General features: G+C 44.7%; 2 protein-coding genes across 3 annotated transcripts in view; both read left to right on the top strand.

Moving 5' to 3' along the window:
• Window positions 1-1,388: 1,388 nt before the first annotated feature.
• On the top strand, window positions 1,389-10,590 carry DYDC2 (DPY30 domain containing 2). Its single transcript, XM_030334223.1, has 5 exons — window positions 1,389-1,415; window positions 1,723-1,836; window positions 2,502-2,624; window positions 6,540-6,662; window positions 9,996-10,590. Exons 1-5 carry the CDS (start codon window positions 1,389-1,391, stop codon window positions 10,128-10,130), a joined length of 522 nt encoding a protein of 173 aa, XP_030190083.1. The 3' UTR covers window positions 10,131-10,590.
• A 950-nt stretch (window positions 10,591-11,540) lies between these two features.
• The window catches only part of PRXL2A (peroxiredoxin like 2A), a 47,814-nt gene continuing 33,552 nt past the window's right edge, over window positions 11,541-25,802 (top strand). Inside the window, exon 1 of one of the 2 annotated variants that reach the window (XM_030334571.2) lies at window positions 11,541-11,759. The gene's annotated coding sequence lies outside the window, so the exon portion shown is untranslated. The remainder of the gene's footprint in view (window positions 11,760-25,802) is intronic. The other variant, XM_030334574.1, reaches the window with a different exon arrangement.

Raw genomic sequence — 25,802 nt, 5'->3', positions numbered from 1 at the left:
GCCGAAGTCAGATGCATAACCGACTGAGCCACCCAGGTGCCCCAATCTTAGACCAGATTTAAAAGAGAGAAGAGAGAGAGAGAAAGAGAGCGAAGGAATGAAGGAGGAAGGAAGGAAGGAAGGAAGGAAGGAAGGAAGGAAGGAAGGAAGAAACAAGGGAAGGAAAGAAATGTAGCAACAACTGCATCTCAGGTGCTTTGAAAAAACTAATCACCCTCAAATTACCCTCACGGCGTCCAGTCTCTTCTGAGAATCTAATGAGATATAATCGTTGTTCAACAAATATATACTGTGTGCCTATATGTCAGACATGAGCAATTATAGAGCAGAGAATGCCAGCATGTCTGGTCCTGTCCCTGGACAGATGCACCTAACATTCCGCCTAAAATTTCAGAAACAACAACCGCCTGAGGTTCATCCATAAGCCCCACCTCTTCTCTCTCATTTGATGGTGGTGAGCGTACAAAATGGTATAGTCCCCATGGAGAGGAATTTAGCAATATCTAGAGAATTAAACAGATATTTACCCTTTGAACTATCAGTCTCACTTCTGGGGATCCTATCTTGCAAAAATATGGAGTGATGATACATACACATAGTTATTTTGCACCGTTATTTAGAATAGTCAAACTGCAACTGTATCCAAAACTTCTTCATTAAGGGACTGACGAAATACAGCAACACAATGAATTACTGTGCATATAAAAGACACGAGGAAGGTCTCTAAAATAGGGAGTGACCTCCAGCACACTGGGAGAAAAAAAAAAAGCAAGGTGCAAAAACTGTATATAGTATGTTTTGCATTAACAACAGCAGTGGAGAAAGGAATGTGTATATGCGTACATAAGTGCAGCCATAAAAACTTAAACTCTAAAAACTGGCACAAATGAGCCTAATTCCCTATCGAGCTGGCATGGGTGTCTTAACCATACAGAGAGAATGACAGTATTACAGACAGTTTGAGACACGGTATCTTCACTGTGCTTCTTCCGTGGGATATACTCTAAGGACAAAAATAACTACATTGACAGGTCAATGTCATCTGAAGTGGAGTAACACAAAACAGGCAACAGATTCCTGAAAATACATGGGAAAGGGACCATGTCCCCAAGGAAGAAACCTCTGGCCTAAGAGCGGCTCCCAATGGAGGGTCAGTCTCGGATCTATGGGCGTGGCTTAGCAGAACCCAGGTAACATCTGCTACCTCGCTTGGCAGGTTTCCTGTCCATGAAATGACAATACCCATACACAGGTTCTTGCAAGGAACGTTACTTATCATATACACCAACGGGCGCATCGGCGCAATAGAAGAAAGCTCTTTCCCACAGAAACAGCTACCTCAAGCCCGTAGAAGTTGTCACAAGAAGTACAAAGAAGTCCTTTTGCCCATGCTTAGGAGAAAGCCGGCCGGTCTAGTGAGAAAGGAGGGGCCCGGGTAGAGTTTCCAGTCCTCTCCACCCGGCGGCGCAGTGCCGCCAGCGGGGTTGAGGGGGAGGGAAGGGAAAGTAAGAGGCGGAGGAGGAGGCGGTAGCAACGGCGGCCGCTCCCAGGCGCTGCACTAACCTCGCTCTGCTCGGGGAGCCCAGGCGTCGCCTGAGCCCCACGCCACTCACAAGGTCCAACGGCCCGAACCACCGCGCGTGCGGGACCCCAGCCAAGCGCCAGCAACAGGTCTGGGCGGCGCCCGCGCGCTCAAAGTCGCTAGGCATCTCCCGTCGCTAGGCAACGAGTGCGCGCCTCGGGACGCGAGAAGGCGCGCTGCCGCGGGGAAGGGACCCCGGCGCGGGGCGCGGGGCGCGGGGCACGCGCGGCAGTGAGTGGGGGCTCCCGGGATGGGTGAGTCCGGGCGCCAGTGGGCTGGTGAGCGGGGGAGCGAGCTCGCGGCGGAGAGGAGCGTGCGCGAGACTGGGGCGCAGAAGGCGCGCGCGGGGTGTGGCGGGGGCGCCACGCAGAGGGGGCATCGCCGCCGTAGGTGAGCCTAGACTTTGCAACCTGCAGGCTGGGAGGAGCGGGAGGCCGAGAGGAGGAGTGGAGCGGCGGACGGGCCCGCGCTCCCTGGGAGAGACCTGTCCCCCAAGGGCGGGAAACCCCTACAGCCCCCAGCCAGAGGAGACAATCGCGGTAGTTCGACGGCCCCGATATTTTCACAGCTTCGCACCTTTGCGAGTGCCGGTGACCCCTGCTTGGTTCCTATCAGAACCAGCTCAGGCGCTCCCACCTCCGGGAAGCCTTCCGACCTACGCCATTGCGGAGCCATTGCAGTCTTCCCAGGCCTAGTGGTTTGGGCACAGCGCTCTGCTAGCGTCTCCCAGGTTCTGTTTTAATTTATGTTGGGCAGTGCTGGGCAGGGGAAGCCTCACCAAACGTTGGTTGAGGCAGTAAGTACCAGACTGGGCACTGACAGATGGACGGGAGCTTGGGCTCTTGCCTGAGCTAGCATGCGCCAGGGCCCTCACTGATTAAGTCAAGAAATATTTCCTGAGCACCTACTGTGTGCTTAGCACTGGGAAGAGTGTCAACAAAGACCATCTCTATGCCGACTGAGTTGCAAGGCCGTGAGCAAGGAGGAGCAGTGTAAGCAGACCGTCAGAGGAGCTCTGGGGAAAAGAGCCCCCTCCCCCTTGGTAAGTGTGCCCTGAGTTTGTGGACAGAGGCCTGCGAAAGGCGTCCCTCTGGCCTCTCCCTCCCGAGGCCTCACACGGTGGTTCTGTTTTTCTGGCTCTACTGCCTTTGCAGCAAGGCCTTGTAACTGTCAGGTCTCCTATTTCATTGAGACCGTTGTTGAAAAGGTGCAGTGTCCAGCAGATGCTCACTCCGGAAAGGGTTTGCCCCTCCTTTCCTGCGGAGAGACTGGTCCCGGAATGCAGAGTTGGTGATTCTGGCAGCTCTCCAGTGGTGAAAGCCAAGTAGGGCTGTAACAGAACCACCTGGGGATTTTGTTAAAATGCAGACTCTGAATATGGAGGTAGGGGGTGGGACCTGAGAATCTGCGTTTCGACAAGCCTCCAGGTGACGCAGTCCTGCAGATCACGGACCGAACTTTGAGTAAAAGGGGTGTAGAAGACAGCTTATCCAGGTGCATTGGTTCAGGTGGGCCGCACATTAACAGAAGTAGAACACCTCGTACCCCCACCCCCACCTTCCACTGTTATCCCAAACTTAGTAGCTTTAAACACACATTTATTCTCTTAGAGTTTTTGAAGCCAGAATCCAACATGAGTCTTAAGAGGGCTAAAACCCACACGTCCGCAGGGCTGGCTCCTTCTGCAGCCCCAGGGGAGGATCCGTTTCCTTGCCTTTTCCAGCTTCACAGGCTACCCACACTCCTTGGCTCCTGAATGACGTCACATTTTTGCCCTCAACTTCTGCCATCACACCTTGTTCCCTGTCTGACCTTAGCGTGTTCCTGTTATAAAGACCCTTGGGATTACAGTGTGCCTATCTGGATAATCCGGTATCGTCTTCCCAAATCAAAATCTTTAACTTCATCACACCCGCAAAGCCCCTTTTGCCACAGAAGGTAACCTCCTCCATAGGTTCTGGTATTAGGACTTAGGCACTTTGGGGAGCCATTATTCAGACCTACTACACTGTGTAGTTCCTAAGAAAAAGCGCATTTTCTTACTCATATCTCAATGGCCAAAACCGGGAAATTTAACCTTGCTACACTTCTATTATGCAACGTTCCAATTCCTATCTAGTTTCCCCAACAACATAATTCAAAAGAATTATGAAATTCTTTTTTTTCTTTTTTCTTTTTTTTTTTTTTTGGTTCAGATTCAATCCAGAATCATGTGTTCGGTGCAGTTGTTAGGTCTGTGTAGGCCTCTTTGCTCTGGAATGGTCCCTCCTCTTTTCTTTGTCTTTCAAGATCTTGACATTTATAAGAGTAAAGGCCAGTTGCAGACTGTCTCTCAACTTGGCTTTGTTTGTTATTTCCTCAGTTAGATTTGAGGTTTGCATTTTGGGCAGGATCCACAGAAATGTATTTTATCCCACTAAGAAGTGCATCACATCAGGAGACACATGATGTCACTTTATCCCTTTACTAGTGATGTTTACTTAGATCGCTTGATTAAAGTTGTATTGGGCAGGTCCCGTCACTGTAAAGTTCTTGTATTTCCTTTTGGAATACAAATTGTGAGGAGAAACTTTGAGACTATATGAATATTCTGTTTATCAAATATTCACTGAGTTTTAGCACTCACTGATGTTTCGGCTTGATGAAGTTATACTGTGATGGGTACAAAATGTTGATTTTTTTTTAACGTTTATTCATTTTTGAGAGACAGAGTGCAAGTGGAGGAGGGGCAGAGAGAGAGGGAGACACAGAATCCGAAGCAGGCTCCAGGCTCTGAGCTGTCAACACAGAACCCGACTCAGGGTTCGACCCCACAAACCATGAGATCATGACCTGAGGCGAAGTTGGACGCTTAACCGACCGAGTCACCCAGGTGCCCCCAAAATGTTGATTTTTAAATACTCCATTAGGGGCACCTGGGTGGCGCAGTCGGTTAAGCGTCCGACTTCAGCCAGGTCACGATCTCGCGGTCCGTGAGTTCGAGCCCCGCGTCGGGCTCTGGGCTGATGGCTCAGAGTCTGGAGCCTGCTTCCGATTCTGTATCTCCCTCTCTCTCTGCGCCTCCCCCGTTCATGCTCTGTCTCTCTCTGTCCCAAAAATAAATAAACGTTGAAAAAAAAGAATTTAAATACTCCATTATTCCTTCTATGTTTATTCGTTGACATTCTACTTTTAGAACTTGCCCTATCTCAGGGCACCTGGGTGTCTCAGTTGGTTAAGCATCCAACTTTGGCTCAGGTCATGTCTCGTGGTTCACGAGTTCAAGCCCTACATCGGGCTCTGTGCTGCCAGCTCAGAGCCTGGAGCCTGCTTCAGATTCTGTGTTTCCCTCTCTCTGCCCCTCCCCTGCTCGTACTCTGTCTCTCTCTCTCTCTCTCAAAAATAAATAAAACATTAAAAAAATAAGATAAAAATATTATTCACTTTATTATTTGCTCTTTGGGACATAAGATATGTAAACTTCAGAAATACAGAGTTGGTCCGAAATAGGCCAGGTGTCAGTCTATCTACTTTTGTGTTATAGTCTTCCACTGTAATAGCTACTATTTATTAAACACTTCCTGTGTGCCAAGCTAAGTGCTTTACATGTATTTATTATCTCTTTTAATCCCCACAATTATGAGGCACATACGTTTATTATTCTGTTCTACAGATGAGAAAATTGAGGCTCAGAGAGACCGGGTGAATTGTTGAAGATCACACAGCTAATAAATAGCGGCACCAGGACCGGAACTTGGTCTGTCTGTTCCCGAAGCCTGTGTTCAGACTGCTACACTACACTGCCATCCCTAACTTATGATCTGACTCAGCCTACATGGCCCCCAGCTCTTGAAATCTGACTAATAGCAAATACCGGGGCATTAACTCAAGCTCATGCAGTTTCTTGCTTGAGCACTAGACAGCAGAATATTGTATTAAGTGCTGGCAGGGCCCTGACTATAGGTAGCTGTGGCACCTGCCATTTTCCCTTCCTCTCCTCCCCAGGGCTTCTCAGTGGTCCCTTATGAAATAAATAAGTCTGTCTTATCTGTGTCACAGATGACTGTAGCTTCCAAGCTCACAATAGCACAGCTTGCTGGGTCCTTAGAGCCGCTCTTGGGGCCTCCTGCCTGCTCAGTTATTTCCTCCCTACTCAAGGGTAGAGACGTGGGGGTAAATGGAGACCTTAGCCTCCCCTAATCACCAATAAAGCAAGCTCCTCTCGGGCCTGATGACCCCCAGGATCTATTATTATCTGACTTAAGACACCTGGAGAGCTTTTAAAAAAGTCCATTTGAATATAAGAACGATAGGCAAATATGTATTTATTGGCTCTTTTGGGAGGGGTGGCGTCCCAAAGAATCTCAGAGTTATCCTGAAATGAATCCGAATTGATTAGAACGTGTCTATCTTTAAAATCAGATCAAATTCACAAAGTAGCGTGACTCTGCTTTGATGTTTCCCAGGCCCACAAGGATGGAAACGGACTACCTGAAGAGGTGCTTTGGAACCTGCCTGGGCCAGGCACTGGCAGAGGTGGCGAAGGTTCGGCCCAGTGACCCCATAGAGTACCTGGCTCACTGGCTTTATCATTACAGGAATGCCTCTAGAGCAAAAGAAGAGGTGTGTGTGTGCACTGAGTCGTCTTGGGGACGGCTTCTCAGCTTCCTCACAGAAATTTGAAATCCAAAGCAGGATTCCAGAGCTGGCCCAAAAGGTTTCTTGGTTTATTCAACCTGGGAGATCGCTTAGGCCCAGATATTCTTGAAGTCTGGGGCATCTGGGGGCTGAAGAAGGAATCCAACTCAGAGGAGTTGTGGAATTGGTAGATTTGGAGGTACCAGCAGGCAAAAGCTAGTTACAGGAGCAAGTTTCAGAGGCCTACAGGACCCGAGTCTGTGGTCTATCCCAGCGAGGGCAGGCCTATTCGTACAGGCTTCCCAGGGACTGACCTGATTCAGCTCTCGTATCACCCCAGGATAGCCGAGAGAAGATCCGGCTGAAGGAAGAATATGATAATAGCCTCAAAGAAACCGAGATGACAGAAATGCTGAAGCAAGAAGAGTGTCAGATTCAACAGAAGTATGATAAGTGTCACCAGGTAGGGAGAAGGAACTCAGCAGTGAGGGTGTATGCATCCCAGTGATGGATATCTGGAAATCTGTAAGTCCTCTAGGCCCCAGTGCAAAGTGCATCACGGCTCCTGTAAGCCTACCTTTCCCTCCTTATTCATATGTTTATATATAAACCCGTCTTATTGGCAATCCTTGTCAACGAAAAAAGAAAATGTTTAAAGGCAATTCCATTTTAGATTTCAGGAAATACCTTAGATGTTACTGGTTTTAAAAAATCAGATTTAAAAACAAATCTGCTCTCACTTAGAACAAATATGTTTCCTCACAAGATCCTTTGAACCCTTTTCAAGTATTATTCAGCATTCCAGAAACCAAATATGGTTATCAGTATATACTTCAAGTACATTATTGTATTCATTATATACTGTTTACTTAAGTATTTTATTTGCTCTGAACTACCTATTTATGTATCAAACCACAGATGCCTTCTCTGTGATGCTTTAATACTGGTCATAAATTGTTACCTTCTTGTAGCTGAAAACAGCTGTATGTTCATTAGTCTGCCAAGCTTATCTTTTATCTCCCGAGATTTTTGCCATAATCTTCTGAAAAACATCTTGTGCCTGTTTTGCGCTTTCTTCAAAGTGCATGATAGCTGGATAGGAAATTGACTTACTGGGCTTGATATCTGACGTCTTTCCACCTCTCACCGTATCCTGTGTGTTAAAATCTTTAGTGCAGTTTTGTACAACCCACTAGCTTTTGCTGGTTTCCAAAGCCACCTTTGATGAAGAGACATGAAACTATTTAGCTTACGTACACTTAGGCTAATATGCTCAGCTCTCCTCATCATTAATAGGTTTATTTTTTTAAGTCTGGATGTTTTAAAGGTAAATCAAATCAAAAGAAAGGTAGGTTCATACTCCTGTTTGTCAATAGTCCAAAGGAACTCTCACTCAGGAACATTTCATTCTTTTTCTTTTTCTTTTTTTACCTTTTTAAAGCTTATTTATTTATTTTGACAGAGAACAGAGCACACGAGTGGGGAAGAGCAGAGAAAGAGAGAGAGAGAGAATCCCCAAGCAGGCTTTGCGTGCAGTCAGCACAGAGCCCCATATGGGGCTCAAACTCACAAACTGCGAGATCATGATCTGAGCCCAAGTCAAGAGCTGACACTTGACTGACTGAGCCACCCAGATGCCCCGGGGAACATTTCATTCTTTGAGCAGTTGCTGGGAGATGGTAGTAGGGAGGTTGTGAAGCCGAAGCTGTCATCCCCTTACCACCCCCCTCATCCTTTTCTAACATCACGCTTCCCTGTTAATAGAAATATGAATATATAAGGCAGGGAAAGACTTCCAAAACTCCACCCTGGTTTTAGGATGCCTGTATTAAAGAAAACTTTGCTCACATGAATATTTTGAATCATCCCATTGTGTTGCGTGCAGGAGCTATGACACCCTGTAGCAATATTCCTTTGCAAGATTTAGAAGAGTAAAAGGTATGCTGTTCTTTTGCCAAGTGTGAGACAAAGGCGATTGTGAGGGAAGATGGGCGGGGGAGCCAGCATGATGCCAGGACTAAGTGCCAGGTTTTCAGTTTCAAGGAAGAATGCGTGTGCAAATCGTGATCATGGAAAGTGATGCCCTTTGTTAGAAGGAAGTAGAGAGACCCAGCGATGATCGGGAAACAACGCTTCCCTTGAAGAGCCACATCATCCACAAGCAAGTTGCTCTCAGAGTATGAATTGAAGGAGCTGGGTAGAGAGGGCAAAGAAGTGAAGATACCTCAAATAAGATGAAATTCTAAGTTCTTGTTTCTCACCGGCTCAAGGCAAATGGCAGACTATTCCTGGCTACTGGTCATTTTCAGATTTTGAGTCACTAGTACTCTGAAATCTGGTCTTAACTAGGCCCAGGAGGAGTGGAATAAGATTTCAGCAGGCCTGCCGATGGGCTTTTGTGCACGTACTCAAAGCTTTGCTAAACTTACCTTACTATCTTACAACCATGATCGCTTGCATATACCTTAGAAAGCCTTTGAGTGCCCCAGATTGAATATTCCTGGTCCACTCGATGCGTCAAAAAGAGGAGTACAGGGGCGCCTGGGTGGCGCAGTCGGTTAAGCGTCCGACTTCAGCCAGGTCACGATCTCGTGGTCCGTGAGTTCGAGCCCCGCGTCGGGCTCTGGGCTGATGGCTCGGAGCCTGGAGCCTGTTTCCGATTCTGTGTCTCCCTCTCTCTCTGCCCCTCCCCCGTTCATGCTCTGTCTCTCTCTGTCCCAAAAATAAATTAACGTTGAAAAAAAAAAAAAGAGGAGTACAGACAGCACTGCGTGTGGTAGAGATCTTAGCCAATTATAGCCATCAAGAAGAGGTGGCAAGAGAAGGTAGTATTTGAGTCAGGCCTAAAGGAAAGCTAGCAAAAGTTGCCCTTGTATTTCTCTTTATTAAGCTGAGGTAGTTTTAAGTAACTAAACCATAATTCTGTTTCTATGTTGGAAAACAATCCCTTTGTATATAGAGATGTGGCCATACAAATGTTTTATAATTACATTTTTATGGAATCAATACATCGATTTGCAGGGCGCCTGGGTGGCTCAGTCGGTTGAGCCTGATTCTTGATTTCGGCTCAGGTCATGATCTCAGGGTTTGCGGGATGGAGCCCGGTGTCGGGCTGTGCGCTGCTTGGAATCCTTTTTCCCTCTCTCTCTGCCCCTCCCCTGCTCGTGCCCCTCTCTCTCTCAAAATAAATAAACATTAAAAAAAAAAAAAAGATTCTTTCTCTCCCTCCCTCTGCTCCTCTCCCCACCCCATGTTTTCTGTCTTTAAAGACAAAAAACAAAAAAACATAGATTTGCTGTGTAGACGCATAACACTTTGAAGTTGGAAGGGTCTTTTCGATCTCATGGGACTGCAGTCACATAGATGCCAGACTGTTTGATACTGTGTCATAGGTCACTGAGACTGAATTTATTTTTTCAATCTTGACAATATTTGTGATAAGTGTTTTAAGCCCTTTGTCATTTTAAGGGCTCTTTCTATTACATACTTTTTCCCTAGATTATGATATGTATGTCTAGTAATTATTACTTATGTGCTGAACATTGTAGATGATACTTAGTAGGGAGCCTAGATTATGTAGTTTTCCTTTAAATGGTGTTGAGTTTTGTTCTGGCAGGCAGTAAAATTATTGGTGAATCACCCTGATCCTATCTGATTTGTTTTATACTTTGTGAGAGCAGATCTGTTTAATTTTGTTATTAGTCTTGGGCGTGAAAATGGCAGTGTTGTGTTCTTGGCATATTGAGTGTGTTTTAATCTCTGCTAATGAACTCTTTTCCTTTTTTGTTTTGTTTAGCCACTGGTATCTGTAGCTAGCTCCACAATGAAGACTGTATTCATACAAGAGAACACAAAACCCGTTGAGAAGGATGGCTTGAGGCAAGAATCTTTGCCAGGTACTTCCAATATGGTTCCCGGAATGCCTCAATAGATTCCTTCTTGAGAGACATCTGGCCAGGCTGACTGCAGTGTTGAAACTCCACAAGAAATAAATTCCTAGGCTTTTCGGCATAAAATTGCTCCCAGAATGCCTCCTGGCTCCAAATCTCCTTAAGTTATCGAAAGGTGGCTGATTCTCATGATGCTTCTCTCAAAGCTACAAGCTCAGAAAGGGGCCAGCTAGGGCTCTGACTGAAGATGGTAACTGTGTGAATTAAACCAAAATTTGAGGGACTGTGGAGGGGGGTGTCTGCAGGGACTCTCCAGCCAAAGTTCTGTTCTGATAGCCATGAAAACCCCCAATCATGTAAACATTTCAACTACTGATAGGGTAACATAAACTCATGAGGATTTCAAATAAGTAACCAGAAGACTTTTTTCTCTTGATTTATCTTTTTTTTTTTTTTTTTTTTTTTTTTAGATTAGACAGTAAAAACATCCATTTCATCATGTGTTCGTGTCTTGACTTAAAATTTTTTTAATGTGGGGTGCCTGGGTGGCGCAGTCGGTTAAGCGTCCGACTTCAGCCAGGTCACGATCTCGCGGTCCGTGAGTTCTAGCCCCGCGTCAGGCTCTGGGCTGATGGCTCGGAGCCTGGAGCCTGTTTCTGATTCTGTGTCTCCCTTTCTCTCTGCCCCTCCCCGTTCATGCTCTGTCTCTCTCTGTCCCAAAATAAATAAAAAAACGTTGAAAAAAAAATTTTTTTTTTTAAATTTTTTTTTTAATGTTTATTTTATTTTTGAGAGAAAGAGAGTACGAGCAGGGGAGGGGCAGAGAGAGAGGGAGCACAGAATCCAAAGCAGGCTCCAGGCTCTGAGCTGTCAGCACAGAGCCCGATGCAGGGCATGAACAAACGAGCCGTGAGATCATGACCTGAGCCAAAGTTGGACACTTAACCAACTGCGCCATGCAGGAGCCCCGTGTCTTGACTTTAGATGAATTTTGCAGTCAGGTCCCCGAGTGTTTACACATGTCCTAGAGCATACCCATGTCACTGACAACAGGTATTTTAAAACAGCTCCAACGACAGTAGAGCTCGGTGTGCCCACTTCCACGATGAGGCTTTTGGGGAAGAAGCTTGAAAACGGCTTGAGATAACAAGGGGAGACTGGCTTGAGGTTTATAGTGTAGTTAGGGGTGGACCCATGTAGGAGTTCCGCCCTCAGGGAGAGGCTTGCGTGGCTTGAAACTCCCGCTGTGCCAAAGTTGGGAGCACCTGAGTTTATCAGTTTGCCCAGATGTGGGGCACAGTGGGGAAGGGGAAGAGTTGAAACCTAAAAGCTGTCGGCAGTCAGACGCCAAAAAGTGGAGTCAGACTTTATCACAGAGGGCAGACCTGGGAAACTTGGGAGTGGCCTTGACCCACTCAGTCTTTGAGTAAAGCAGGTGGTGAGGTCATTACTTCAAATTTGCACCTGGTGGGTAGATATGCAGCCACACTTTCCAGAGTAGCTGGGAAAAAGCCAGAGGATCCAAAAACCCACACACAGAAGCAAAGAGAGCTTTGTAGAGGACGCAGTGGAATCCTCGGTGGATGGGATGGTATCTGCAGCTCCCCAGTGGGAAGGTGAAGTCCTCTGCCTGGGAGTGGTTGTCCCTTGGACATCACAACCCATGTGAGGTGAGTTGTAACTTTTGTCTGCTTTAAGGGATTCCATACTTTTGCCTTTGACCGTTATTTAGCCCCAGTATGTGATCACGTTCCTGGCCCATGAAAGTGTAATCAATCCCTACTAATCTTTTTTTGCACTGTTTCCAAGTTTGGCTTTTTTTGTTGTTGTCATTTTGTTACCAGAAAGTTGTTACAATGAACTTTCCCATACACATATCTTAGAACATCTCTGCTGGTAGATTTATAGATTGCTAAACTGAAAGATACTTGGGGGCGCCTGGGTGGCTCTGTCAGTTAAGCGTCCAACTTTGGCTCAGGTCATGATCTCACGGTTAGTGAATTCGAGCCCCTCATCGGGCTTCGTGCTGACAGAGCCTGGAGCCTGCTTCAGATTCTGTCTCCCTCTCTCTCTGCCCCTCCCCCACTTGCGCGCGCGCGCTCTCTCTCTCTCTCTCTCTCTCTCTCTCAAAAATAAATAAATAAACTTAAAAAAATCAATGATGCACCACCTCACGTTTGTCAGGATACCTAGAGTTAAAAAATAGTGACAACACTGAATACTAGTGAGGATGAGGAAAACCCAACTCACTCATACTTTGCTCCTGGAAATGTAACGTGGTACAATTACTCTGGAAGACAGTGTAGCAATCTCTAATAGAACTCAACATGCAGTTGCTACATAAGCCAGGATTTGTACTCTTGGACACTTGTCCCAGAGGAACAAAAACTTACATTCATAGAGAAACCTGTATGTGAATGTTTATAAAAGCTTTATTCACAGTAGACAAAACCTGGAAATAACCCAGATGTTTTTCAATGGGTCAACAGTTAAACTGTAGTCCATCCGTATCTCAGAATACTACTCAGCAATAAAAAGGAATGAACTGGGGCGCCTGGGTGGCTCAGTCGGTTCAGTGTCCGGCTTCGGCTCAAGTCATGATCTCGAGGTTCGTGGGTTGAAGCCCCGCGTCGGGTTCTGTGCTGACAGCTCAGAGCCTGGAGCCTGCTTCGGATTCTGTGCCTCCCTCTCTCTCTGCCCCAACCCGCTCTCATTCTGTCTCTGTCTCTCTCAAAAATAAACCTTAAAAAAAAAAAATTAAAAAGGAGCGAACGAGTGATACCCGAACAACTTGGACGAATCTGAAGAGAAATCATGCCGAGCACAAAAGCTTGTAGGAAATTATGTCTAATCCCAAAAGGCAGCAGACTCTATGGTTTCATTTATAAATAACCCCACAAAGGTGGAGGCTAGATTAGCAGTTGCCATGGCTTAGGGCAGGGGTTTGGGAGGGATGATGTCGTTATAAAAAACAACAAGAGGGGTTTTTGTGCCGATGGAGCTGTTTTGTATTTTGATTGCGGTAGTAGATCCGCAAACCTGCACATCTGAAAAAAAAAAAATTGCTTGGAATTAAACGCACCTACAGGCAAGTACAAGTCAACTGGAGAAATCTTGAATCTGATTGGTTGGTTGTATCAGTGTCAATATCATGGCTCAACAGTTTTGCAAGATGTTACTATTTGGGGAAACTAGGTAAAGAATCCATGGATCTCTATATTATTTCATACAACTGCATGCACATCTGTAAGTATCTCAAAATAAACCGTTTAATTTTTTAATAGTTGATACACTTCTCACCTACGCTCCATTTTCAAACATCCTAAATTATCCCAATAATGTACTTTGGTTTTTATTTATTTTATTTTTTTTTAATTTTTTTTTAAGTTTTTGTTTTTATTTAAGTAAATGACTATAATTTTTTTTTTTTTAACGTTTATTTATTTTGGGGACAGAGAGAGACAGAGCATGAACGGGGGAGGGGCAGAGAGAGAGGGAGACACAGAATCGGAAACAGGCTCCAGGCTCTGAGCCATCAGCCCAGAGCCCGACGCGGGGCTCGAACTCACGGACCGCGAGATCGTGACCTGGCTGAAGTCGGACGCTTAACCGACTGCGCCACCCAGGTGCCCCAAGTTTTTATTTATTTTAAAAAGAAAACGTTATCTTTTATGTTGAATTGCAATCAGTTTTGCCTAATTGCCACCTAGAAAGCTAGACTAACATACACTCCCATTTCAAAGTGGCCATTTCTTGGGGCACCTGGGTACTTGGTCTGTTAAGGGGCTGACTTTGTTTGGCTCAGGTCATGCATGATCTTGCAGGTCATGAGTTCGAGGCCCGTGTCGGGCTCTGTGCTGGCAGCTCGGAGCCTGGAGCCTGCTTCAGGTTCTGTGTCCCCCTCTCTCTGCCCCTCCACTACTCATGCTCTGTCTGTCTTTCTTTCCCAAAAATAAATAAACATTAAAAACATTTTTTTTCAAAGTGGCCATTTCTTCATACTCTTGCCACACTGAGCTGGTTATTTTAGTTTCATTTTCTGTCCATCTGATATGTGAAAAACAGTAGAGTTCTGTAGAGATATTCCAGATAGTGACCCCTAATCAGATACGTGTTTTGCAAATACACACCATTATTATCCCCATTTTACCAACAAAGAAACGGAAGCACAGAGACAGTTAGCCTGCCTGAGTCCATGTGGCTAGAAGTGGGAGAGCCAGTGTTCAAACTCCCCACGGTTTGGTTCCAGAGTGAGGGCCTGACCTCACTCATCAACACCGCCCTCAGAAGAGTAGCCTCAGAGCGGCCCCTCAGTGGCTCAGTCGGTTAAGTGTCTAACTCTTGATCTTGGCTCAGGTCATGATCTCATGGTTCACAGGTTTGAGTCCTGTGTCAGGCTCTGTGCTGACAACATGGATCCTCTTTGGGATTCTCTCTCTGTCTTTCTCTGCTGCTTCCTCACTATCTCTCTGTCTCAAAAATAAATAAACATGGCATTAAAAAAAAAAAAAAAAAAGCAGCCTTGGAAATCAACTGGTTAAGGGAACGGGCTTGCAACCTGACTTATCCCTCTCCCAACAGAGATGGCCCTAGTCCACAGCCCAGGACAAAGTCAAGATGGGTGACCAGAGTCTCACAGGCTTTACCAAAAGCTTGTTTTGCCCAGGGACTGAGTGGCAAAATAAAATGGCCAAGTCCCTTCCGTCTCCCCAGGGCAGTGCCTGGAGGTCACTGCCAATGCTTGTGCTGCCTCTCTCTGGTGGACACATTCTCTAGAGGAAGCTCGATGCCTTCACTGGGTGTATGGTTTTTCTCGCCTCTCTCATTAAGGTGACATTATGCATCCCACCTCTGACCAAGCTGGCTTTGCTTTTAGGGAGCAACTGAAGACTAACCTGAAGAGAGGCAGCCGTGCCTTCCTTGCCTCCTAGTTCTTGTGGTTGGCACCTCTCTTCACCTGTCCTGTCGCCCTCTTAGGGCAGCTATGGCCGGCAGCAGCATTAATTCAGGCAGAGGAGGCGTTCAATGACCACAGTAAGCCCAGTGCACGGAGAGATGGTGGCAGAAATGACAGTAGGCGAAAGACATGGAGATTGGGAGAAGGGCACGTGCAAAGACACAGGGGCAGGAGTGAGTACTCACTAGAGCGTCAGCAGGGTTTGTGTGGAGGAACTGCTGGAGGGGCTCAGGGTGCAGGAAAAGGGCTGGATTTGAGAGATGCTGGGGAGGAGGTATCCACAGTGAGTGGGAAGAAGTCTAGAATGGACCCCAGCTTTTATTTGCTTAGGGAGAAATTAAGAAATTAAGGGGCTGAGTAAATTTGCTCCAAAACAACGCTTGATTAAAAAAAATTTTTTTTATGTTTATTTATTTTTGAGATTGGGGGGGGGAGGGCACACAAGTGGGGGAAGGGCAGAGAGAGAGAGAGACAGAGGATCCGAAGTGGGCTCTGTGCTGACAACAGCGAGCCTGACACGGGGCTCGAACTCTCGAACTGCGAGATCATGACCTGAGCCCAAGTCAGTTGCTTAACTGACTAAACCACCCAAGCACCCCGTAATGTTTGATTTTGAAGTGACTTTGAAATCAGAACTATTCCCAGGGAGCCTGGGTGGCTCAGTTGGTTAAGCATCCGACTTTGGCTCAGGTCATGATCTTAGGGTTTGTGGGTTTGAGCCCCGTGTTGGGCTCTGTGCCTGGACGCTGCTTTGGATTCTGTGTCCCTCTCTCTCTGCTCCTCCCCCACTCACACTCTGTCTCTCTCTTTCAAAAATAAATAAACATTAAAAATTTTTTTTTTAAATCAGAACCATTTTCAAAGAGTAAATGTTTAGGATGGAGTACTTCTTCCCCCAAAGGATACGTATTCAGTCAGACTTTCTATTCTTGCTTTTTTTTTTTTTTTAAAGTTTAAGTTTTTATTTTAATTCTAGTGTGGCTCACATACAGTGTGATAGTGATTCAACAATTCCATACATCACCCTGTGCTCACCATCACAAGTGCCCTCCTTAATCCCCACCTATTTAACCCAAACCTCTGCCCACCTCCCCTCTGGTAACCATCAGTTTGTTCTCTATAGTTAAGAGTCTGTTTCTTGGTTTCTCTCTCTCTCTCTCTCTCTCTCTCTCTCTCTCTTTCTCTCCTATATTTTCCCTTTGCTCATCTGTTTTGTTTCTTAAATTCCATATATGAGGAGATGAATGGGTAAAGAAGATGGGGTATAGATATATGCAATGGAATATTATTCAGCTATAAAAAAAAGAATGAGATCTGGCCACTTGCAACATGGATGGAGCCAGAAGAAAATGTTAAGCAAAAATAGAGAAAGACAAATGCCATATGATCTCACTCAGACTTTCTATACTTTCTAAAGGAAATATGCGAATTTCCACTTAACCCTTAAGTTTATTCCTTCACTTGTGTTTAAAGAAAGAAACATACTTTAAAAAGCATTATCTTGGTTCTCAAGAATACTATCTGACTTATGCTGGATATTTAATATGTGCCAGGCCCTATGCTAAGGGCTTGATTACATTATCTCATTCAACGCTCTCAGCAACCCCCTCCCCGAGTTGGGCACTTTAATAATCTCCATGTTATGGCTGAGGAAACAACTAAGGCTCAGAGATTAGTGGTTGACTCAAGGTCAGACAGCCAGGAGGTGGCATTCGGGTCTGTCTATCAGGAGCTCACACACTTGACTGCCAGGCTGTGCTGCCTCACACCTACTGATAAAGGAAGTTTAATCCCCTGTCCGTGGACATTTTGCTCCAAGTCAATTACAGTCTTTTTCTTACCTCGTGGATGAAATGAAACCTTCAAAAAGCTTTCAAATGATCGTTATCCAGAAGCATTTAAGCTCACTCATGTATATTTTATTGTCTTGATTATCACCCAAAATTAACCAACGCTCTAAGCATTTGCAATCCCAAACAGGATACTTCAAAAATCCAGGTTAGATCCTTTAAAGCCACGTATAACCAAGAAAGTGATAAGGTCCATAAGTTAAAGCTTTTCCCAATGATAGAGTAACATCGTCCAGTGAAAACATTCTTTTGAGTAACTCGTACTTAGTGATATCATTCTTATATTTTTCCATAGATTGTAAATATTTTTCAAAAGGTGGAATAATATCCTATGGGGGAAATAAACACCCCTCTTCTCTCTTTGGAAAGAGAATGAGAAGAATGACTTTTGGAGAACAAACACAAAAGCTATGATGTCGCAACTAGATATGGTTGGAACATGAAAATGAAAATATAAGTATTAATATAAGTTAATATAAGTTTTAACTAACAATGTAGCTAGAAGAAGATGCTTGTCAACAAAGAAACACTGGTGAGTGATTTTCATAATAGGATTAAAATTTATGATTTGTATGAAGACAGTTTAATACTTGAGCCAACAGCTCCTCAGGGATAGCTTACAGCTGAGTCATATGAGTAGAGGGAAAGTCCTTCAGGTCTTTCTGCTTTCATGTTTGAGTTCTGTTTGTCAAGAAGAAACTTCTGAGGCCTTTCAGCAATAGGCAAGTCCAAATGTCACCGAAAGAAGAGAATCTCAGTTAGTGTTCGCAGAAAGTAGACCTTTGGATGCCATGGTCAAAAGTCATTCTGGCACCAGATGGGGTTTCTTGAGTCTTCTCTAGAATCATGGCCAAAAGATACCCCCTTCCAAAGAAATGGTTGGAAAAGAAAACAATTCTTTGGTTGCCATTGTCCAAAAAGGCAACTTTCAGGAATAAAACAGGATCCAAAGATATCATTGTCCGGAAATACCACACTTGCAGATAAGTTTAGGCAAAGTGAATTGGAACAATCAAAGAGAGTACAGTTCAGAGATAAGGGTTGTTGGCACAAAATTTGCTCCATAAGGGGCACCAGAAAAGAAAAATCCACATATAATGCCAAGAAGGGAGAAACTGATGACAAATCATGGCCCCTAATGGTAAAACCCATGGCTATTTTCAGCCAGACCACAATTGTTCCCCACCCCTCTCTGAAAAAGTCACCGCTGGGGACATATTCCAGAACCATAATGGGCCAGAATAAAATATCTTCAGATCATTTGAAACTACACGGATGCAAATAGCTGAGAAGAGACTTTGCAAGAATTATCACCAGGGGAGATGGTGATACACATGAGCCTGACCAAGGGAAAAAACTTCATGAATAATGACCAAAAGAAAGCAACTTTATGAGAAAAGTTAGCCAGGGAAAAATTCCTCAATATTCATCACTGTCACAATCAGTGCATAAAATCAGTGTTTATGAGACTCCTCAAAAATCAGTTGCTGAATAAAGAGATTCCTTGAATAAAATTAGCCACCAAATAAGTAGCCCAGGAGGGACCCTTGGAGGCCTGAGATCCTTGGATAAAGATATTCAAGACAAGCCTCTTCAAAAAGGAGTGTTTAGGTGGGGGGAGGCACCTGGCTGACTCAGTGGGTACAGCATGTGACCCTTGATCTCGGATAATGAGTTCAAGCCCCATATTGGATGTGGAGCCTACTTAAAATAAAAAAGGAGAGAGAGAGAGAGAGAGAGAGAGAGAGAGAGAGGGAGGGAGTGTGTGTGTGTGTGTGTGTGTGTGTGTAGTTCATATTTTTTAAAAAAAGAGATGATTGAGGGCACCTGGGTGGCTCAGTTGGCTGAGTGTCTGACTTCAGCTCAAGTCACGATCTCATGGTTCGTGGATTCGAGCCCCGCATCGGGCTTGCTGCTGTCAGCACAGAGCCCACTTTGAGTCCTCTCTCGCCCTGTCTCTCGTCCCCTCCCCTACTCGCACTCTGTCTCAAAAATAAATAAAAACATTTTTAAAAATTAAAAAAATTTAATTGGGGTGCCTGGGTGGCGCAGTCGGTTAAGCGTCCGACTTCAGCCAGGTCACGATCTCGCGGTCCGTGAGTTTGAGCCCCACGTCGGGCTCTGGGCTGATGGCTCAGAGCCTGGAGCCTGCTTCCGATTCTGTGTCTCCCTCTCTCTGCCCCTCCCCCATTCATGCTCTGTCTCTCTCTGTCCCAAAAATAAATAAACGTTGAAAAAAAATTAAAAAAAAAATTACTTTAAAAAAATTTAAAAAATTTAAAAAGAGATGATTGGGGCACATCCTTCAAGTGACATCAGTGGGCATCTCATCAGAGGGCAAATGTGATTGAGACCCAGTTCCCCAAGCAGCTTCTTCAGGGAGGCAATCATGTAGAAAAGACCGTGACAAAGACATGATCTCTTACAAGTCTATTCAGGAGCAGCTGAATCCAATTAATAAAAATCCAGAAAAAAATCCACTTCCCTCCCCCAAATTCTGGTCTGGAAGAAGCATTCCCAGTGTCCCATTCAGGACGTAATTACAGAGAAAATGGCATAGGATTGTCCAGAAAAGAAGATATTCAGAAAGTTCATACAGAAAAATAACACCCAACGATCAAGATGTTTAGAACAAAACCTCAAAAGAGGCTTGCTTGAAAGATGGTTTGTTGAATCACTGAGAAATGATAAAACTAAGCAAATCTGGACATCAGGAGGAATTAAACCAATGTATAAGGGCAAAGTGTCTTGGGCTTACTCTTCAGGAGTAACAGGTTTACAGGTTCTGTAGCACAATATCCTGACATGAATTCAGACACGTTACTATTCATCTCTATATCCCTTTGGAACAAAATATCAAAAGAATTACCATCGTCATGGGTCAAACTACTAAATAAACAATCCTAAATAAAGAACAAGTTCTTCAGAAATGTCACCACAAATATTAGTAGATAAGTCTGGTCAAATAATGCCATCTGGAGATTAAAAGTTTCAAGTATAAGATTAGTCAGGATAAAAATCTTTCAAGTAATTCTTTAGAAGAGGAACAAGTAATGAATATTTTGAGCCAGGACAATTCTCCCCAGCATATGCTGTCAGAAAATCTATGGAGAGGCTCCAACTCAGCGAAGTTCCCTGGAAAACATTAACCAAAGGAAAAAAATCTTTAGAGAAAGATAGCCAGGATCAAATGTCTTAGGAATAGGGAATAGTTTGAAGTAAGTCTGAGCTGACACTGAGCTCACAATGCTGTCTGCCTGAAACCCTTCAGGAGAAAGTGCTCAGCAAATTGCCTCTCCTACGAAAATTTCATGACGGGTGCTTGGTGGCTCAGTCAGCTCGGCATCCAACTCTTGATTTGGGCTCAGGTCATGATCTTGTAGTTTGTGAGTTTGAGCCCCACATCAGGCTCTTTGCTAACAGTGCAGAGCCTGCTTGGGATACTCTCTCACTCTCTCCTTCTCTCTCTCTGCCCCTCCCTGTCTCTCTCAAAGTAAATAAATAAACATAAAAAAAAAAGTTCCATGATCTCAATTAATCTTTTTTCAGGAAAATCAGGTAACCAAGGTAAAGGAAGTCCAGACCACATATTCCCACAGATGTCATCTTGAAGTGCAAACTCTGTAGAGTGTTACCCAAGCTAAAGCTGTAGAGGGAGCTCTTCCTTCAGTTTTCTATGACCCTTTTCTAGAGAGCCATGAAGGCATGAAGAACTTTCGCCACTTCAAGGTTAATCCGCTTACCTTTAGTACTTCAAAAATAGTCTTTGTGAAAGTTCTCACAAGATCTACAACAGCCAAATTATGGCAACGGTCCAAGGGTCCAGCGACTGGTGAATGGATAAAGAAAATGTGGTGTATACCCACAGTGGAACATTACTCAGCCATAAAGAAAGAATGAAGTCTTGCTGTTTGCTAGGACATGGATGGAGCATCCCATGCTAGGACATGGATGGAGAAAGACAAATACCATATGATTTCACTCATATGTGGAGTTTAAGAAACAACACAAATGGGCAAAGAGAGAAAAAAGAGGCAAACCAAGAAACACCCTCACCTATGGAGAACAAACTGATGGTTACCAGAGGAGAGGTGGGGGGGGGGTGGGAGGGTGAAAGAGGTGATGGGGATTAAGGAGCGCGCTGGTCATGATGAGTGCAGGGTGTTGCACGGCCGTGTTGAGTCACTATATTGTACATCCAAAACGAATATTATACTATATGTTAACTAACTGGAATTTAAATAAAAACTTTTAAAAAAAGGTTTTCACAAGAGACAACTCCAGACTAAGATCAACCAAGACGATACCTCTCAGCCAACAAAAATGAAAGTCAGCGTCAAAGAACAAGGTCAATCAGGAGGCAGTACTGAAAGAATGATTCACAAAGACTTCCCTCTAAAAAGGGATGAAGTTCCCAAAATGTTTCTGCCTTCGGAAACAAGTCGGGAGCTGAGAGGGGATGTTACCAAATTGCCTCTCGGGAGAGGTGGGTGTTGGAGGTAACAGACATCAGCGAGAAGAGATAGAAAAATCCAGCCACACTTCACCAGGAGGTTCCATCACGAGAGCTACGTTCCCTGGAGGCTGTTCATGAAAACTGGACTGCTCGTCATATCCCCCCCCACTCTGATTCAAATTCCTTCTCAAAAGCGGTTATTTTATAGGCAACCATCACTTTTCCACTGTGGTTAAGTGATACTCCTTAGACATGAAGAATGATGGTGAAATCATCTAAGAAACTGTTTCTCCCTAGATTATCAACAAAAAATGTAACAAAATATCAAGTCTAAAGGTGCATCAAATACTTCAGAAACTCCAGAAGAAAAAGTAAATGACTGGGCACCTGCCTGGGTAGCTCAGTGGGTTAAGCTTCCAACTTTGGCTCAGGTTATGATCTCATGGTTTGTGGGTTCGAGCCCCGTGTCGGGCCCTGTGCTGACAGCTCAGAGCCTGGAGCCTGCTTCAGATTCCCTGTGTGTGTCTCTCTCTGCCCCTCCCCAGCTCGTGCTCTCTCTCTCTCTCTGTCTCTCAAAATTAAATAAAAGGTAAAAAAAAATTTTTTTAAGGAAAAAGTAATAACTATATGGGTACCTAATAAGGAAATGAGCGGCGTATAGTCCCTTATCTCAATGAAGATTGGAAACAACAACAACAACAACAAATAGAGAATTGGTAATGAGATCGGTCCATTTCTACTTGATTTTCTCCTCAAGGAATTTTTTTTTTAATGGAAAGAAGCATAACATAATGATCAAGGGTCAGAATTTTGGGTTCAGCAAGACTTGGGTATAAATCCAAGCCCTGGCATGCATTTACTAGCTACATGGCCGTGAACAAGTTACTTAATCTCTCTGTGCCCCAGATGCCTGACTCCCCTGGAATTAGGATGCTTGTAAGCTTTCCCATGTAAAGTCCTTTTGGGGTTTCCATGAGGCAACATACATAAGTGCTCAATAAATAGTACCTATGGGCCACGTTTCTCCAGCTCAATATGGCCTCTAAAAACTACTAATTAAAAGTGATTACCCATATTTTAATGGTCTCGCTTATTCCACTAATCAGTTCAGACCCTTCCCTAGATTATTTTTGTCATCCCTAGTGATATGTCACGTCAGCACACGTACGCTGCCATGTAGTATCTCTCCTGCTCAGTGAATTTGCTCCCTCTGCTCCCTAAAGAATGGTTTGAAGGAACCTGCCACCAACCATTCCTCCCTTCCACCTCCATGGCCACCTCCAAGGGCTGAAACTTCACCAGAATCCCAAGGCAGAGCTCTGAGCCTTTGGGGAGTTCTGGTAGCAGTAGAGAAAAGAACTTCTTGCCACTTTATGCCTCCGGCAGTCCCTCTGCTCCTACAAAGGAAGTGAGGCATGAGAAAGAGCTTGTTAATGTATCAAGATGTGTAAAGATGTAGGTACAAAGTTGTACAGCAAAATGTGTTTATAATAATGAAAAACCTAAAGCAATGAGAATGCCCACCAATAGGGGGAATGAGGTAGCATGGTTAAATGCTCATATGGTGTGTGTGTGTGTGTGTGTGTGTGTGTGTGTGTGTGAGCGTGAGAGAGACAGAGCTGGGGTGGGGGGAGAGAAAGATGTGGGGTTTGAAAAGATGCTATAAAAGGATCGGGTTCTTCTACCTTATTCCAAAACTCATGAAATATGGCTCAGAATCTACATAACTACAAATAAAGCTTCTCTCTCTTTAGTATGTCTTGCTCCTGTCTGATTAGTGTCCTTCTAGTACCCAAGTGAAGGGAAAAAGGAGGAAAAGACAGACTAGACGTTGCCAGGCACAAGTTTGACTGCCCATCTGCACCACCAGGGGGCAGTATCAGAGGATGGGGACGGGACAGAGGTGCAGGGGAGGGGCTCCAGGTTTAGGGAACTTTTCCAAGCCCTGCCTGCCCACCTTTCCCCTCTACGGGTTTTGTTTTAGGTAACTGGCAGAACGCGGTATTGTGTCCCAGGTTCCACTATGCTTAGCATGCAACTTTTTCGTAAAACAAAGATAGGAACATTTCCTGAATAACTTCACAGAACAAAAGAGAACACATAGAAACATAGTCTGACAATTTTAAGAGAGGATCACAAAAAGAGGGCTTTGATTTGGTGTTTAATATCTTGTGTATTTCAAATAGGTAGATAGAAAGAACAAGTCGCATTACCGAATTCATCACGAAAACATTCCGCTATGACTCTAATTCAGCCATTAAAAGCAATCATGTAGAAACATATGTCATGACATAGCAAATGTATTATCTCAGGGCATATGTTTATGTGTCTGTGCAGGGAGAACTATATAGAAAGACGCTCATTTGAGCGATAGGATCGCTGCTGAATTTTTATGTTTTGAGTACTTTTCTGTATCACTTAAACTTCTTTATGAATGCTTTATAAAATTAAAAAGAAATAAAGCAATATTTCCACTGGGAAAATAAAATTTATTTTTTTAAAAAAGTAAAATTTATCCGTATGAATCTAAGCAGTTCAATTTCTTTACTTTTAGAGGTCTGAAATATACATTATTTTTTTTGAATGTTTTTATTTTATTTTTGAGAGAGAGTGAGTGTGTGTGAGAGAGAGACGGAGACAGAGAGAGAGTGAGAGAGAGAGCAGGGGGAGAGGCTGGGGGAGGCCAGAGATTTAGAGAATCCCAAACAGGCTCCAAGCTCTGAGCTGTCAGCACAGAACCCGGTGTGGGGCTTGAACTCACAAACTGCAAGATCATGACCTGAGCGGAAGTCGGACACTTAACTGACTGAGCCACCCAGGCATCCCTGAAACATGCATTTATAACCTTGGCCTTCTCCGTGACTGTTTGATGGGATGCTCCATTCGCCAGTCTTTGTGTTGCCACAGGATTCTTCTGCACCAACCTCCAGAATGGGACAGTAATTTTTCTGGCCACTTTCTCTACCAGTCCTTTCTCTGGGTGGAGAACTGACCTCTCTGGTTATTGACATTTTCATGTGCCTGCTCCTTGTGGTGTCACATCTCTCTCCTGGGGAGACTGAATCCATCCAATGTCACACTGTTTGGTGTCCTCCCCCGTGGTCTTGTGAACCTGTCGGTATGTGTCAGAGGCTCAGCAGGCCTTCCTCCTCTCTGTTTCAGCTTCTCAACCTGCAACTTTGGGGAACGTCCGTCTCTATGGACGGAGATTACCCCATTCTTCAGTTTAGCTGGTTACCTATTCCTCTGAACGTAATCAGGAGTGAACCATTACTCCACTGAAATACAGGCAGGACCCCCTGAAACTGTTCTCTTGTCATAACGCTGCCCTTCAGATTTGAATTATTATAACGGCCTTTGCAGTGGCCATTATCCATTGCCCATGGCTACTGTTATGGTCACTAATGTAACCACCATTAACTAAAGCTTCTCTTTCCTACGAGTCATAGTCCCTTCAGAGGTCTCATTGTCAAGAAGTCAGTCTCTGGTTATTCGACCTGCGAACATCCACCTCTGGCTTCCACTGGCCCCAGTGACACTGAAACGAGTTAATTCACATATAGCACACAGAGTAGTGTACCTGGCGCATAAGAACTCCTGCATAATATATCAGCTGCTGTTGCCCTTACTGTTGTTGTTGTTATGCTAAACTCAGGTAATTTTAGACCTGTAGTTGTGGGGCGCCTGGGTGGTTGAGCTTCTGACGTTGGCTCAGGTCATGATCTCAGGGTTCTGTGAGTTCGATCTCCCCCTCTGGCTCACTGCTGTCCGCACAGAGCCCGCTTCAGATGCACTGTCTCTCTCTCTCTCCCTCTCTCTCTCTCCCTCTCTCTCTCTCTCTGCCCCTCCCCTGCTGATGTGAGCTTTCTCTAAAAAATTAATAAACATTACAAAAATAAAATCTAAAGACAAATCATAAATAAATAAATAAATAATAAATGAATAAACCCGTAGTGGTGATATTACTGTCACTGCCACGCCCTCACCATTCTCCCCTTTGTGCTGACAAAAGCCCCGGCCTGTGTTTCCTCCCACAGCCATGTGGTGTCAGAAGCACTTCACAAACTTTCGTCTGAAAGGTCTTTCGGCGGGGATTCTGAGCTGGCCCACGTGGCTGCTTATACAAAGCACCAGGCCTAGATGAACAGATCTTTGATGGACTGCAGACCGGTTTCCTTTTTGTATTTATTTCCATGGAGGTTTCTTTACCACTTAATTTTGTGTAAAATGTCCCTGCTTTAGCCTCTGTATTTCTCATTAAGAAATTATTAAGTAGGCGCCCCTGGATGTCTCAGTCGGTTAAGTGCGTCCGACTTCTGCTCAGGTCACGATCTCATGGTTTGTGGGTTCGAGCCCCACGTGGGGCTCTGTGCTGACAGCTCAGAGCCTGGAACCTGCTTCGGATTCTGTGTGTCCCTTTTCCTCTGCGCACCCCCCCCCCACTTGTGCC

The sequence above is a fragment of the Lynx canadensis genome, chromosome D2 (assembly GCF_007474595.2).
Source record: "Lynx canadensis isolate LIC74 chromosome D2, mLynCan4.pri.v2, whole genome shotgun sequence".
In the NCBI taxonomy this organism is placed as follows: domain Eukaryota; kingdom Metazoa; phylum Chordata; class Mammalia; order Carnivora; family Felidae; genus Lynx; species Lynx canadensis.
The sequence above is the reverse complement of the archived record's forward strand: the minus strand, read 5'-3'. Positions and strand labels throughout refer to the sequence as shown.